This window comes from Branchiostoma belcheri, unplaced genomic scaffold (genome assembly GCF_001625305.1).
Source record: "Branchiostoma belcheri isolate BF01 breed outbred unplaced genomic scaffold, Haploidv18h27 scaffold24, whole genome shotgun sequence".
NCBI classification, from domain to species: Eukaryota; Metazoa; Chordata; class Leptocardii; order Amphioxiformes; family Branchiostomatidae; genus Branchiostoma; species Branchiostoma belcheri.
The window spans coordinates 147,286-164,816 of NW_017803843.1; the positions used below are offsets into that span (position 1 = coordinate 147,286).

Below are 17,531 nucleotides of genomic sequence, written 5' to 3' on the forward strand. Positions count from 1 at the left end.
ACGAAACGTTGGATACAGGCGGCCAATGGATACAGGACTGGCCAATGTAAAGTCCCCCTGCCCCACCGAATCTGCTTGGAGATTAATCTTTTACAACTCTCAATGGTACATGTATCTCCTACCTAATGTCTTGTCGTGCTAGCGTCGGTAAGTCAGTTAGTGGGTTCCTGTCCTGACACCTTTCTATGCTCTGTAGAATGTTCTGCACTGCTGATGTCTTGGGTAAGTCCATCAAGCCGTCTGCCCCCACCCGCCTGAGAAAATGGTCCTGTCCAAGGTAGTCACAGATGACCTGCAGGGTAGACACAAAGAGAATTTTTGTTAGGAGAATCGTACTAAGTCTTCATTCTTTTGCAGTATCTTCTCTGAGAGTATCTTCTGTTCAGTACATCAGTCAAATACAGTCAAAACTGCTCAAGAAGACCACATAGGGGACCAATAAAAATCTGGTCTATGTGGACAGGTGGTCACTATTGACAGCGTTCTTGTGAAGTTTTGTCAATCGGAAAAATTATCAAAGGAACCACAAAAAGCGGTCACATTGGCCAGGTGATCCTTATGTAGAGGTGATCACTTGTGCTGTAACAGGATTGATTGTACTACTATACATTTGATAATTGGCTCCACCCTAGGGTGTTACTTAAACCATAAAACATTGGTAGTGATACTCGTAAGAAAATTCAAACTCTACTACTGGATCAGTTATGGATTTTTATTTATTTCCGGACGTTTCGAGCGACATCCATCACTCTTCTTCAGCGTCACAAATGAACAGAGAACCGATTCACTCTTATATACACTGGAAACGTCTGGAAATAAATAAAAATCCGTAACTGATCCAGTAGTAGAGTTTGAATTTTCTTATGAGTATCGTTTACCTGGATGTCTAACCTTCATCAACGTATTGGAAGTGATGTGTGTAAATATGATGCTTGTAATGTATTGTTATTGTACATAATGTATGTTACCATTACTGAAAAGTCCAGGAAGTCTGAAAGACTAGTGGTGTGCCCAAGAAACTAATAGATTTTTTTAAGAAAGCCTCACAAAACCATGCGGTGGTGTGCCTTAATGGCAGAGCATTCAGCTCGGAACCAAAAGGTCCTGGGTTCGAACCCTGCCATGTCATCGATCTTGATGCCCTTGGAAAAGGCACTTTACACGACTTTCCTGGTTGAGGCCTGGCAAATCCCATCTCATATTAGCTACAGAATCTTCAGCTAGTTGAAGGTAATCTGCCTCAAAAATGAAAGAAGAAAAAAAAGAAGCCTCACCAGCCTGTCACTGCTGCAGTGTTTCTGCAGGACGACTAGGCTGCAGCCCTCCATCAGTTCCGCCTGCAGATCCTGCAGGAAGGCTGCGAAGAACGGCAGGACCCTGCAGTCGGGCTGCGCCGCCAGGCGCCGGCGGACCGTGGAGGAACAGCGCGCCACCTCCAACATCCGCAGGGGCAGTAGGTCTGACTTAGGCAGGCCGTCCAGCAGGGGCTTCAGCTGCTCACATCTGAGGATAGGAATGTCGGGATGTTTTACTTTTAAATAGCAAAACAGACTGGATCAAACCTTTTGGGAGACTTCTGTGGCTACGTATTTGAACAACATAGTACATGACATGTAAGCTATACGCTGTGCAATTCTTGTGCAATAAAGTTTATTCAGTAATTGATTAAATTTCTTTGTTTTTTTGTTGATTGCGATTTGGGAATGCGACAACACAATACACATGCTTGAATCATGTAGTACATTATTAAACATTTCAACTAAGTCTGTACAAACCTTCACACCAAATACAATGTCTCTTCTCTTGGCTTCCCAGCAAGGGACAATGCAATGAATACAACAAAGAAGCAATACATGTGCATGTACAATAAATATAGTTTTTACTAACAATCCAGTCAAAACAATCTGTTGTATTGAACTACATGTAATCATTAAGTCAAGAATCATACAGTATACATAACTTCGTTCCAGTTTGTGTCCATGCTACACCTAGCTGTTAGGATGTTGTTGTTACAGTACTCGAAAGCTCAAAAGTAGCTGATTCTACTTGAAACATCTGGCAGTTTTCAAAACCTATCCAGTTGCTTGAGTAGCAATTTCTCTTGTACCTTATTATAATTATACCTGGATGTCTTACCTTCATCAATGAACATTTATCATGTTAGAGTAGACCTACATGTAGCCTGTGTTTACAAATTAAGCTCTTGGTCACAGAAACCTTTGGGCGGACCAGCCGCTAGGAGCAAAATTTATAGTCAGGCTAGAGTAGACCCACCTGATGCCTGTGAGAATCTCCACCACAGCGTTGTAGTTGCCGATGTTCCAGCAGGTCACAGCTACACACACCAGATAGGACAGGGTGGCACGCTGTTCCTCCGGGGTCTTACCACTCAACAGCAGGGTGGTCACCCAGCTAGTCACCTGTGAGATGGGAGAGTTAATGGGATACAGCTTGACACAGTAGATCTTGAATGTTTGTTGTGGTTTTATTATCACAGTTTTTGTGGTGACCTTTTACAGTCACTGTGATAACACATGCTGTAAATGCTGTTTTGAAATTCTACAACTGTACTACGGAATTGTTTCCACTTTGGATTTCAAACACTGCAATTGTGCAAAAGTACATGTATGTGCATTTACAGTAACCATGTTCTTTCTCCATTATATGGAACAAGCTGCACTTCAGCTTCACTCAAGTTTATCATTAGCAGACTGGCACTCACGTTTTTGAATTTATGTTGACAGAGTTTGGCTTTATCTACCTGAAAAAATACATGCTAATTTCTACCTCAGAGTCTCCATAACTCAATCCACAGAAACTACATCAGTTGTAGTCGAAAGTCTTACCTGGTAGAAATGTGCGATCAAGTCTTGACAAGAAGCCCCATCCTGTCCTTCTGGAGCCCCCTCCCTGTTGAGGTTGGTGCAGAGGTGCTGTAGGTACTGCCCTGGTGGGACTGATGCGAACAGTTGCAGCTCTGTCTGTGTCAGGATCAGGGCTGCCTCCTCCGGGAAGTGGAGAACGTTCTGGAACTGGTCCAGCCTGCTGGACAGGTGGTCATCCTCCTGGAGGCCTTCTGGCACTGAAATTCATGTACAAAATTTATAACATAGATTTTTAATAGGGCTTTTCTCACGAACAAAAAAGTACTGTATTGAAAAACTCATCTTCCTGTAGACCTTCTAGTATGGAAGTTCAAGTGCAAAATTTGAATAAACTTAACAGCTTTTTCACAAGAAAAAAGGATTAAAAAACAAGGTACTTACATGTGTATCTTCTTGTAGACCTTCTAGCACCGAAATTTATGTACAAAATTTACAACAATAAGCTTTAGGACTTTTTCACAAGAATAAAAGTACTGCAAAACAATGTGCCCATATTCCTGTAGACCGTCTGGCACTGAAGTTCATGTACAAAATTTACAAGACTAGCTTTTAGGGCTCTTCCACCAGGAAAAAAGTATTAAAACAAGGAATTCGAATATGAATTCTTGCACTGATCCATCTTTGACGTTTATGACCATGAACTCTGTAGAACAGCTACAAATTTAAATCTGGTAAGTGCAAACATCTGGATTTCATCTGCACATGAAAGCAAGCTATTTTATTTGATAATCAGCATGCCGCAACAAAGGTTATTCTCATTTTGTTTAATCAGTAGTGCCTACTTTTATCTGAAAAATCGTTTGCATTGCATATTGGTTCTATTTCCTCAGCTTTCATGGTCACCTCCCTCCTTTTCTCTAATAAAATAAACCAGATTAAGATATGAGGGTGCCTTTTTTCTTTTAAGAAAATGCAATAAAAATGTTTAAGGAATGTATTACTGAAGAATCAGCAGCATCAGAAATACGTTGATATGAGTTGAATCAGATAGTCGGATACAGTCACGTTTCAAAATAAAAGGTCAGATCTTCAGATATAAGATTTACGTTGAAGTACATTATATTGTACATAATTGTACGCCAGAAAAAATATCCCTCACAGCAGTAGTGAGGAAGTGTTGCCTTCCACCCCAGGTTGTACATGGCCTCCCACAGAGTCGGGTACCTCTCCTCGAACTGTGGGCACGGCAGGGCTCCCAGGTACCGGCTGCCTCTCTCTGCCTGACTGAGGGACATGCAGCCGTAGCACCAACAACAGGCGGGGTGGGTCTGCCGCTGCCATGGCAACAATCTGAGGCAGATAACTGGGCTGGGTGGGCTGTCCGGAGAGGGTAGATGGACATCCTGCAATATAGAATAGAAATATTGATTAGAATAATTTACAAAATTGTGTGAAGTATTTAAAGCCTTAGATTGATATTTACAGGACTGTGTGTTTCAATTTCAGGTACTCAACTGCTATCATGTGCGTACAATGTAAAAAAAACTAACTTTATGGTGCACCATTGGCACAGGTTTGCTCCTTTTCTCTATGTTGATCTTGCAGAAATAAGTGTTCCTCAAATTTTGTTAACTCAAAGAGCAAACATAACGGTACAGGGTTAAGAAGCAAGAAGGTAAAGAATCCACAGATCTGAGGACACAGGTTAAAATAGTATTACTGAGAAACAGGACGTGACAACTTTATACGTTTATATAATCCCAGAGCTGATATAATCCTTTGGTCTGATGACCAGACTGGCCATTAAAGTTCAGTGAAAGGTCAGCAGAGTCATTTCATCAAATCGTCGGACCAAAGCCACCTGCTACACCACTGGGCACATGGAGGCTGCTCAGATGCCAGGAATTGTGATTGAGATACGGAAGCAAAAATACACTGAACACATGGCACTTAATGGATGACTTCATCAGCCACAGGGAAGAGGTGCTTTAACAGAAATATTCCTAGAAACCTGGCATGTGTACTGTACATGTGGTTGTGGTCATTACATGTAACATCTGTGTCCATAATATCACCAGGGTCCATAATATCGCCACCTTGAGAAACAGTGTGCTTAAAGATATTTTTACTGCAACATACTTTTGGTATGCACTCCTTCACACATCAAATGTACATACCTAGGGTATGTTGCAGTAAAAATATCTTCAAGCACACTATTTCTCAAGGTGGCGATATTATGGACCCTGGTGATATTATGGACACAGATGTTACCTCTGGGAATGGAGGAATTGCTTTGGGTGGGTTTGTCTGAGAGTTTGTGTGTATATTGGTCCAGAAAGACTAGTTTGACAGCAGGTGGGTGGGGAAAGATTGACAGGCAGAATGACAGAAGGTCAAAAGGTCAGACACAGGAAATGGGGGTGAACTAGAAGGTCAGAGAATCTGGCCAGGACTCAGCATGATATGGGGGAATTCAGGAAGCCGAGGACTGCATGAACAACCCTCCAATCCTGCGCAGATTTTGGGGGGCCCGCAAGCCTTTTTCCATAGAGCGTAATCGGCCGTTTTATTCTACGTAGAGCGTAGACGGACCGCTCTAATATTTTTGCGTAGAGCGTATTCGGCGTTTTAATTCTACGTAATGCGTTGTAGCCACTTGGAATTTATCGTAAAGCGTAATCGAGAGGTTTCCGAATTCAGCGTAGAGCGTTGTCGGGACCCCCCCCCCCTGCAGGCCTCATTTTGTTCTTGAGCTGATGACAGTATGTCATACTATCTCCATGGTTGTTCCAACATATTCACAAAAACCCAAAATAGTTCCAGGAGGTCTGAAATCTCTGATGTTTTATTTTGAGATTGGTTTAGTCAATCTGGTCTCCAGTCCTAAAACTGCTAAGTCCAAATTAAACACAAAGAGGAGTATGGCATTTGACATTAATGAAAATGATTTTCATTTGACCTGTTCTGAAATACATCTACTACTACTAGTACTCTTACATCTTATCAGACACATGGTCACACCTGTTAGTCTCAGCTCACATATCAACATGTAGCAACAGTTATTGCAAATTTAGCTCAGGCTGGCCTAATTATTAGCCTGTGTTACACAAGCTCTCGGCCGGAGGTTATAACCCCCACCCCAAGGGGGGCGGCAACTTCGGGCGGCCAGCCGCCAGGAGTGCGATTAGTCAGGCTAGCCTATATAATTATTAGCCACTTGAAGGCCCTTTAAAGACTTCAGACACCACATTTATGATCAAAGTAAGTCCTTGTCAGACATCAGTCCTCTTTCTTTGATGTCGCTGCGGTAGATTGATGTAAAGTAACATTTGTCACACTGATGCTTCTGTTCTGAGCTCAGTATCTGAGTGTATAAGGAGGTTAGGCGACATCCAGGTAATAAGATACGCCAAAAAGCAGTTACTCAAGCAAAGTTATATCCAGTTGCTTGAGTAACTGCTTTTTGGCATATATAACATGAAATTACAAGGAATCCTGGTCAGGCAATCACATGGTGCAGATATAGACAACCACCTCCATTTACAAGCAATGCCAAGCAACCAACTGTTGATTTCACACAACCAGCAAATCACTTTTTTTTTGCAGTCCCCAGGGAGTATTCATATGTAAAAACCCAAAATGACTGACAGCGGCACCCAGCAGCTATCATTTCAAATTGAGGATTTCAGTGGGTGCTAGCATCGTCAGCCAATTAAAATTACAGTCAAACTCTATGATTAGATCCAATATTCTCCTCGGTCCCTTGAGTGGATGCTGTGACCAGACTTGACTGTATTACATAAAAATGCACAAGCCTGGTTGTTGATCTGTTACAAATGAATCAAATCATAACTCAGTCACAACTCAGAATAATCTCTGTAATTTTACAGTCTAGGTCAACAGTGTGGGAAACCTGACATCTGGTATATTGGAGACACAAAGTCATTTCTTGTTACTAATAGAATTCGATGATAGGCAAACATCTCCTGATCATGATGGTTGTAATCACGCACAAGTGCCATTTAAACATTTGCAGTCTTACTTTACACCCTCGAGAAGCACCTGGATACACCAGCACACAATTGGGTAGTGACAGATGGTGCCAAAAGACTACATAACTGTATGTTAGGCCTGGGAAAATTAAGGCTGTGTTTCTGATTACTGTCCTAGAAAAATTAGGGTTGGAAGATTGAGTTAGGGATTCTCGCTTTGTTTTTAGATTTCAGCCAAAGTTACAACAAATATAGTTAAAGTTGCCAAATGACAAATGAATGTAAAACTGAAAAGCATCAGGATTCAGTGAACATCATGATCATATTCTAATCACATAAGACTGAATATATTATAAGTCATACATTTGTACAATTATAATTACAGACAGACCTTTCCACCCACCTTTAATACTGGAAACAGCCTGGAAAGTTCTGCTAACCCTGCTGACACCTTCCTTCCCCTGTAAGACTTCGGTAGAACAAACTGTTTTCCATCAGTCCATTGTCTCCACAGCTTCTGATGAACGACACTCGGGTAGCTTCTTCTCTCTCTCCTACAGCCGTCACACGTGTCCTCTGCAACATTCTCCCCAAAGCGTCCGTCTGAGTAGGTTTCGAAAGTCCGCAACTTTGTGTAAACCGGCTTCTTTATGTCCTGCCCGCTTTTTCTGAACCGCCTGACCAACCGGCGCATACGCTTATCCGACGAGATGATGCGTACGCCGCTGGTGTCGCTATGCCGACGGGTCTGCAGCGCGACATCCCCGTTGAGGTTGTCGCCGCAGTCAGAGTGGTGCTCCTCGCTGTCGGAGCTGGAACCGTCCAGGTGATTGTCGATGCAGCCGGTGCGAACGCGGATGGTGGTCCGAGGCGAGACCTGTCTCTCCTCCACGACCCTGAAGTGCGGTCTCCTCTCCAGACATCTTGCCATGCTACCCTGGAAAATAAGAACAACTCTGTAAGGAAAATGTTTAACAACTTAAAAAGAAAATTAAGGTACTGACTTGTTATTAGGGTAAAATCCACCAAATGTATTAGGGAAAGTTCCACCAATGTCCTTCTCTAAGCTGCTGCCTATTTCTATGTGAATTGTTGCAGTTTACACAAATAGCAAAGGCTTACATGTACAATGTACACACTCAGATAGGATTGCAACTGACTGCCATGGATCTCGCCTGAGTATACAATGTGATTACATGTACGTATATACAAAATCATAATAGAATTTTTCCGTTTTCAAATCAAATATTTATGCTATGCATGCATTGTAGAAAGTCTTTCTCCAGATTCCATATCAGCCACAAATATCCTCATGGTCAATCTAGCCTGGTATACTATATTCTCAACCTTCATGCATACATGTACATGTATCGTATACTAGTGCATCTACAGCAATCTACATATACGTAATATATACCCTGCAGATGGTCTGTCTGATACAGATCATACAAACAGTATGTTCAGCATCACACAGAGAAAGATGCTGTGTTGGACAGCGAAATGACATTTGCTGTACCAAATGTGCCAAAATGTTTAACTGAAAACGTATAAGTTAAGGTAAATGCAAAAACATTTACACATTAGGTATACCATGCTTAAAGTAAACTGCCCTAGAACAGGCTGTCTTTTCTCTACCACATGTTTCCCAATTGCTTAGTATAATAATACAAATTGTATTTTGTATGTCATTGCGGGATCATAATGAACCTGCCAAGTATGTCTGCTGCATAGAAAAATTGACTATTCAGTGAATTCCATACACTGATTGTTTTACAAATTTCTCATACATACAAGCAATATGCAAGTAAAGGCAGAATTTATAAGGCTTTGTGTGTATAGTCGACAGGTTACATGTATCGCAATAGTACCCTCTTTATAACTAACATGCTTGACTGATAGAAGTAACAGACTAAACACTGTCAATGTCATTACTTGGACCTATAACACATCTCATCTCTCTTGTTATAAACTGGCACGCTGAGTCTACACACTAATCTGTAGTCCTGAGCCCCCCCCAATTTGTAGGTCTGGCAGTTTTCTAGTCTAATAACCAATCATTTATCATGAAGCCTTTTTCAACAAAACTTGATTGACAGTTAGACCTCACAAGGAGAAAATGCAATTTAGTGAAATTCTCTCTCTCCTTGGCAGAAACTGGATCTGGAACAGGATAAAAGTTGGACATATTTAGAACAATCTATGCTACGAGTACCGTCATACTAGTTACATTTGCTAAAAATGCTTTTGGTGTCAGTACCTTGTGACAACTAATGATATATGTATGTATTAAGTTATATAGAGTCATACTCTGAGTCAGAAATGAAAATATGGTCTTGGCAGCTCAATGAATATTATCTAAAAGCCATCTGAAATATTAAATACTATTAACCTGCATTAACATTATCAGGTAGCTTACATAAATCCACCCCTTTGAAAAATAGCTATGAGTACCGATAGTTAGACTTGCTAGATGCTTTTGGTGTCAGCATCTTGTGACACCTAATATACATATATTGTATGTCTAAAGTTATAGAGCCGTACTCTGAGTCAGAAAATAAGGTATGGCCATGGCAGATCAATGAATAATATCTAAAAGCCATCTGAAATATTAAATACTATTAACCTGCATTAACATTATCAGGTAGGTAACGGGTTACATAAATCCACCACTTTTAAAAATAGCTAGCGAGTGCCGATAGTTAGCTTTGCTAGATTCTTTTGGTGTCAGTACCTTGTGACACCTAATATACATACATATGTATATTGTATGTCTATAGTTATAGAGCCATACTCTGAGTCAGAAAATAAGGTATGGCCATGGCAGCTCAATGAATATTATCTAAAAGCCATCTGAAACATTGAATACTATTAACCTGCATTAACATTATCAGGTAGCTTACATTAATCCACCACTTTGAAAAATAGCTACGAGTGCCAATAGTTAGCTTTCCTAGATGCTTTTGGTGTCAGTACCTTGTGACACCTAATATACATACATGTATATTGTATGTCTAAATTTATAGAGCCATACACTGAGTCAGAAAATAAGGTATGGCCATGGCAGCTCAATAAATATCATCTAAAAGCCATCTGAAATATTAAATACTATTAACCTGCATTAACATTTATCCACCAAGTTACATAAATCCACTACTTTGAAAAACAGTGTGTTTGAGAGTTCTCGACTCTAGTGCAACAATCCCCAGGTACACACAGTTTAGATACAAGTACTGGCCTACATGTAATAATGCATTTTACTAGCTGATGTTGCAAAGAGATCAGTTCAGATGCATTTCTTCAGGGAGGCAGATATACAAATGTCTGTGACCTGGCAGAATTACAATGTTAGTACATTTGTAGATGTTACATGTACAGTCATATTATAAACACTACTGTGAATACCGGTAATACCATTTGCCAGAAGGATTTTAGCTTCCTTTTGCAATAACTTTAGTATTTGCCTTGACAACATACAGTGTACATTCAAATAAATGTGACAAATAAAACCAATGCTTCAAACAGAGGGAGTTAGATTGAAAGGTCGTCCCTCAGAGATAGTGGTTATATGGAGGGTTGAAAGTAGCAGGGAAAGGTCATAGCTTCCAACCCACCCCCCTGGAATAGTCGTACATCACAGAGACAAGTGCTACAGGGGGTACCACAAACACTGCAGGGGGTGTGGAGGGTGATTCATCTGTAACATTTCAGCTCAGACATCGTAATCCTGGCAAAGCTTCATATAGTTATGTATTGTTTGACAATCGTTCAAAGAGATTTAGGCTGAGGGCCATGTCTAGACTCAGCCCACTGTACATGTGCTGCAGTTACACAGCAGGGCTTGAAAGTTAATGAAACAATTACAGGTGGAAAAATTAAGTACCTACAATTTTGTGAGTTAGAAAAATACAGGTCAGAGGTATCACTATGGTAAATCACAATCTGTATCTAAGTCTACTTATAAATATATGTAGCTGCGAGAGATTTGCTTTAAACATATCTTACTATCATTTAACATTATTCAATATAACGTTACACTTCCAAGTTACAAAGCTAACTTGGTGGTAATAATCAGATTTTATTGGCAGGAAAAGTTTGAAATTAACTACAGGCATTTATCAGTACCTGATTCACTGCTAATCTATAAAAGATAACAAAGTTGCTGAAAACCACATGTATATAAAATAAAAGATATTTGTGTCTAAAACCATAAGAAAGACTTAAGTACTGAGCTCAGGATATTTGGAACATATTCTGCTTCTTACTGCTAATCTGACAACTTTGAAAATCTTGCTGAACATGTTAAATAATTAAGTGGAGAACAAAATGAAATCCACCTGATTACAATGTATCATACAGTCAATTACCTTCCTGTTGGACCAACAGTCAGCCACACAGCATGTAACGTTACAAGTCCTCTACATGTACTTGTAATGGCTCACAAGTAGTTGTTACAAAGTGTTGTACTGCAAAATGACTCTTACTGTTGAAAACCCTCCAAACATAGTACCACCCAACTGATTGACTTGCTTTGCAACTTCTACAAATATGTACCCGTACCTTGAAAATGTCAGATTCATAATTTATCAAATGAGAATAAAAGTACTACGCCTTTAGTACGTACGCAGATTATGTAAATCAACTGAAACGGAACAATAGTTTGTAAAACGTTGCCGTTGATGAAACGTTAAGAAATCGTAGAGACAAACCTGTGACATCTCGAGACAAATGGGTCTGGATTGCCTCAGTTAACAGCAAGCTAAATACTCTCACCCCGTGCTCACTTCGCTCTCCAAGCACAATCCTGGCAACCACTGAGCTGAAGTGTTGGCTGACTGCACTTACATTAGATGTACCCTGGGCTGTCAATCACGGCTGGTCCATTATACATGTACATGTCTCTTGTTAAGGGTTTAATAAGAACTGTGCTACGGGGCTGTTCCATTCAATGATTTACAGGAGAAGGAGGTGGGAAAAATTTGATTTCAAAATGAGTGTGTGGGAGTGGAGACTTGAACATGTGACTGTGGAGAATGGTAATCAAAATGTTATGGTTGACATGGTTAACAATCGTAATGACTTTCCCCCCTGTCATGATACTATATAGTGGAATAGCCTTTGGCATATCTAAATGGGTGTGTGGGACTAAGAGAGGTTAAATGTTACAGACAGGGTGTCTTCGCCATGGAAAGTGAATGGTGACATAAAATCTGAAAGTTGTGTATTTTCATTCAAAGTTGGACGTGAGACATTCAATTTATGATGTACATGTACATAGTTACTAGTAATTACTCAGTAGTACATTATACATTACGTAACATAGGTGGTCTCACTACAAAAATCATATGGCAAGCAAGATAACCTTTGTGTTTATACTAAATCATGACCTTTCGAATCCAAATATTTATGCATTGATAATACATACAGAAATGCAATACAAATTTGCAATTTTTGTTTTGAACGAATAGTCTATTTTATGAACATAAATTTCAAAACTGCTGAGTGTATTCATCATTGTACAATACAGAATTATTGTTGCAGTTAATGTGTTCATTTTGTGAGAAATTGTGACCAATAATTTTGTTGAATGCTGACAAAAATAACATTACTAACTGAAGATATCACAATCATGAATCTGATACATGAATCATATGAAAGTCATACTCAGTACTTTCTTGCACTTTGAAACTTTGACAATAATTTCTTCATTAAAGGTGTTTAAACCTATAACATCCGTGTCCATAGTATCACCAGGGTACATAATATCGCCACCTTGAGAAATAGTGTGCTTAAAAGTTAAAGATATTTTTACTGCAACATACTTTTGGTATGCACTCCTGCACACCTCAAATGTACATACCTAGGGTATGTTGCAGTAAAAATACCTTTAAGCACACTATTTCTCAAGGTGGCGATATTATGGACCCTGGTGATATTATGAACACGGATGTTAAGTGAATCAAAAAGTTTTTCATGTTTTCACGAAAGCTAAAATTCAACAAATCATCCAGTACTGCTTTCAAAGTTTTCAGCTTTGAAACAAAAACAAACATCTTTTGCACCAAACAATCTTAAGCTATGCTAATCCCCGACTGGCAAACAGCCAAAACATACTGCCAGAGTTTCCCACCTACAGAGCTACAGCCTACACATCTACAACCAGAGTTCAGGAAAAATACAGTTGTCTAAAATATATTAATAATATAATAAAAATGCTGATCAGCATAACGGTTGCTGAGACTAGCTGGTTGATGTTAGATGCAGTGAAATCCCCAGTTTGACACAGAAGGGCAGCTTGGAAAATGTAACAATTTACATGTAACATTTGCTTGGAGACTAGCTGAGAATGTTCAAGGCAGGTGTGCAACATACATTGTAGATAGGGTAATTTGTGATGTATGTACAGTTTGGCACTGGTACTTATTGTTCAATCTGGTATCTGACATTTGAAATTAGGTCTCAAAACATTCCATAGCAAAAGAAACATACAAACCTTTAGTTGAAAGTGTTTTACAAAAGCATATTGGCGACAGAAATACTGTGGTCACAGAATAATTGTAGCTATATTGGATAAAATCTACAGTTTTAGATACTGAATACAATGCCAGGCGGACGGCCAAGAGCTCTGTGGTCCATCACACGTGCTGCATCTGTACAGTGAGACATGTTGGAGTTGATGAAACAGGATGGAGGTGTTATGGAAAAACAAACGGGACTGACACTGTGTGTCCTGGCTCCACGGCAGTGCCTACAGCTTGTTCGTGTAGTCAGGGCTGCTGACAGGTTAGGCAGCCGAGGGAACTGGGACGTTCAAAATTCAATTGTCAAGATGACAAAGAGACGTACAAGTTTGACACATCACAGGATTCAAAAGGATTAGGACGATACTTGTACTTCACTGAGGAAGACCAGGCACAGATATACAAATGCAGGAAAGATAAATATATTGTATACAATGTACCCTGCCTATAACTGCAGGGCTCTAACTGTTGTTTTTTGGGAGCCAAGTGCAGGTTACAGACTGTCACAGAAAATGCACATTTATCGAAGACCTGATTACATCTTACACTAAACATTATTGGGCAAATTTTCGCAAAGATACAATTTCAAACAGATGGGGGTGGTCACAGAATGTCTGATTTCATTTTTATTTCGGCAGCCCACTCTATGTGCAACATATCAAATCCTCTATGGCTCTGGATGATTATTAACCTTAAATTGTTATTTTATCGGCTTCACTGATTTCTTCAAAATATCAAAGCAATTCAATAACACTGACAGCAAAGTGGCCAAGGCATATTCTGAGAAGACAAGCTGTCATGCAACCTACCATGTCCAGAAAAATCTGAGGAAAGGATATGGCAAGCTTACGGTAACCAGATCTAGATATTCAGTAATGCTGTTTCCTTAAGAAAATGGCTTGTTGCATTTATACATTATCGTATTGAAACTTAAGACAGAACTGAGGCCTCAGTTTGCCATATTTAGACACGGACACGGACTCACCAGCGTACATCCCCGCCCGCCCTGCCCCTCCCACAGCGAGTTCTCGGCCACACTCCGGCTGAAGCTGCCCAGTTGGATCTTAGTGCTGAGGTAGATGGTGAAGGTCATGTCCTTCTCCAGAGCGGAGGCACAGCGTCCACTGCCCTCCCCCATGGCCAGAACACCGACCTTATCATTAACCACCACGTCTCCAGACATACACGCGCTCACCTCTACATTACGCCAAGGTCATAACAGTATAAGACAGGACACATTTAAAGTTCAAGCCGGCTTCCAAGTAACACCCAGATCTTCTGGTATCCATCACATCTATGTTTATCAAACTTCCATCTATCCGGACGTGTGATTGGTCGATGCCCACAGGGTTGGTGGCTGCATCTCTAATTCCTGTTTACATGTTGGCTGGTTTCCACGGAGATTGTGAGCCTGGGTGATCCCAATTACAGGTCATGGAGGAAGGTTAAGGTGTGGGTATAAGGCACGGGGATAACTGGCATTACATCCGTACCCCTCTCTGACCTTTGTGAGGTTTTCAGAGCTTTGCAGACTCGGCTGGCACATTCCGGATTGGGTTTCCTTACTGACAAAAGTAATCAAGATGGACTATGAAATAGGAATTCATGGAATTGTATGAGCCTAATAATATAGGGCTTTTCCGAATGAATGAAAGGTTGAGCATTTATGATATTTTAACCACATCGACAAGTGTTGTGATATACATACCAGTATGAAGCTTGTACACAGAAATCATTTGACTGGTCCATAAAGAAGGAAGAAAGGACTATCCAAGCTACAATAAAATATAATACATAGTCTAAAAAAACTCAGCATTGTCGATTGAATGTAAAAAGTGGAAATTTTTTGTCACAGACCTTATGACTCTGGATTGGTACATGTAGTTAACATTGTAGCCTAACATGTATTTACAACTTGTTGCTGTTACACACGCCTGTTACACTTTGACCTGAGCCCTGTGACACAGAGGTGATAACTTATGTCAGTGTGGAAGATCTACTCTACCCCCTGGCTGCAAGTACAACATCATAGTTCTCACCAGGCTGTTTGAGCGTAGGGGCCCCCTACGCTGTGATTTTGACCCCCTACGCTGTGATTTAGCCCCCTACACTGTGTTTCGACCAGCGTAGGGGTGTTTTTTGGGGGCAGAAGCTTCATTAATCTTAAAAAATAGGAAAATACAACTTAAGAATGAAGCTATAACAAAGGAAAAACAAAATCTGTCCCCCAATAAACAATAAATAGTGTCTTAAGTGGTTACAAAATTTTGGGGGGAGAATATCAGACCCATGATTTTGGAATATCGATGCACAGAAAGTTGCCCTTCTATACCTGACCCCTACGCTGTCAAAAAAATCCTGGTGAGAACCCTGAACATTTTGTGTCAACAGTTATGATACGTCTCACACACCCACACGACATGTCTCCCCACACCCACTGTGGTTTGGGACATCTGTTTATATTCTACACCCTACAGAGATATTTTATGCAAGAAAAACTAGCAATTTGTTTTGAAACGGATTAACAAATGTGCGAGATTTGTGTCATGTTGACTGTACATGCCGTCGGTAACATTATATCATCGTAATTAACAACCGGATGCACCACAAAGGTGGCTAAACCTGTCCGCAGGATCAACTTGAGAGACTGGTATTGTTCTTGGCACTTCCAAAGTCCTTTATTTTTGGTGACAGTAAGTTAGTGTTACAGGAACTGACGAAATGGTTTCAGACCTGGTGTACTATTTGTGGCATTGTCTAGTAGTTATGACGTCATATGATCATTATAAACAACATCGCAAATGTATGTCAGACTAACAAATTCTCACCCTAATATGTTTCCTGAAAATGCTGGACTGGTACGACCCAATCACACCCCCATTGGAGCGCTCCAATGGCACAGTCTGCCTGCTGGTGTTATGTGCAAAACCTGTCAGGACCGATTAACACAGGACTTTATTAACTGCCCATTAAACCCAGACAGTTAAAAGCCTGTAACACAGCTGCTTTGTACACTTTAGCTTACAGCATTGAGTAAAGTCAGTACAATAATATATGGATTCTAAACTTTATAATAAGGGTTTACATGCCTTTTTCCTGAGGCACAGTGAGCTGTTTTAATTAACCATTAATTGTAGCAGCCCGCTTTAATTTAACATTAGATGATTAAGGAATTCAATTTACCAATAAGTGTTGCCGGCCTTCCTAAATTTATTGGTAAGCATCACGGGCCCTCCTAATCTACAGTACCCCCCATAGCATTGCCCCCTTTAATATGGAAGTCTATCTGAAATATGTAAAAAAGAACTGTGGGAAACTGGCACAGAGGACCAAGAGCTAGTATAAGTATGGTAAGGGACAAAATTGTTGCCAATGCCTTGTGGCAGTTACAATGTTTTTGTGTGTGGAACCAATCTCCAAGCAGATCCTACGGTGCAAGACAGCATCCTAGAAATTTGATCGTCGATGGATGGCTACCTTCTCTCGCCAATTAATACCCTTTTAGGCCAATTTCTATGATTTATTCAGCCTGCAAAAGAAGTCTGGTGGAGACTAGTATTAGCCCCAGTCACTGTGGCTAATAAAATTTAAAGGTCACTCCCCAGGCTAATGGATACTGTCTTGCCACCGTAGCATCTGCTTGGAGACAACGTGGAATCACTGGAAGTCACCATCATCCAGGAGTTTACATGTAAAACCGATCAACAGTTGGTATGTTTCTCTACTGAGTTGTGTGGAAAGCACAGCGACTAATTGGTGTACTGTTAACTGAGAAGGCTGTTGAGATCGTCGACATACATGTAGATGAAGGGATCAACATGTCACTACAAAACAGTCCTGTATGATTTTACTGCAGTTACGAAATTTTCCCCTCCCTTCCTGAAATTCTACTGCAATCAGCTCAGATACACACGCACAGACACACATCGTAACAATACCTCCATATATACATGGAGGTAACGTAAAAATTCTGATTCCATTGATCAATGTGTTATGTTAAGTACTGACTATCTCCCTCTGCTGAATGTAAGTTGTATCTGTGCATTGTGTTGGAAAAGATATCGTCTGCAAGTCACAGTGCACTGTGATGATCCAATGCCATTAAAAATCTGGGTTTTACGCAGCCGCAGAACGTTCTACCGACATGCTGACTATCCCCGTTAGCCGAGAGCACATTTGGTGCCAATTGTGGGACC

General features: G+C 40.4%; 1 protein-coding gene across 1 annotated transcript in view; it reads right to left on the reverse strand.

Moving 5' to 3' along the window:
• The window catches only part of LOC109470903 (1-phosphatidylinositol 4,5-bisphosphate phosphodiesterase epsilon-1-like), a 40,796-nt gene that overhangs the window by 13,762 nt on the left and 9,503 nt on the right, over positions 1–17,531 (reverse strand). The window contains exons 4-9 of the mRNA XM_019770004.1: positions 7,221–7,754; positions 3,985–4,228; positions 2,847–3,082; positions 2,275–2,420; positions 1,275–1,503; positions 123–292 (exon numbers count right to left, since the gene is read on the reverse strand). Coding sequence (XP_019625563.1) covers positions 123–292; positions 1,275–1,503; positions 2,275–2,420; positions 2,847–3,082; positions 3,985–4,228; positions 7,221–7,754 — 1,559 coding nt within the window. The remainder of the gene's footprint in view (positions 1–122; positions 293–1,274; positions 1,504–2,274; positions 2,421–2,846; positions 3,083–3,984; positions 4,229–7,220; positions 7,755–17,531) is intronic.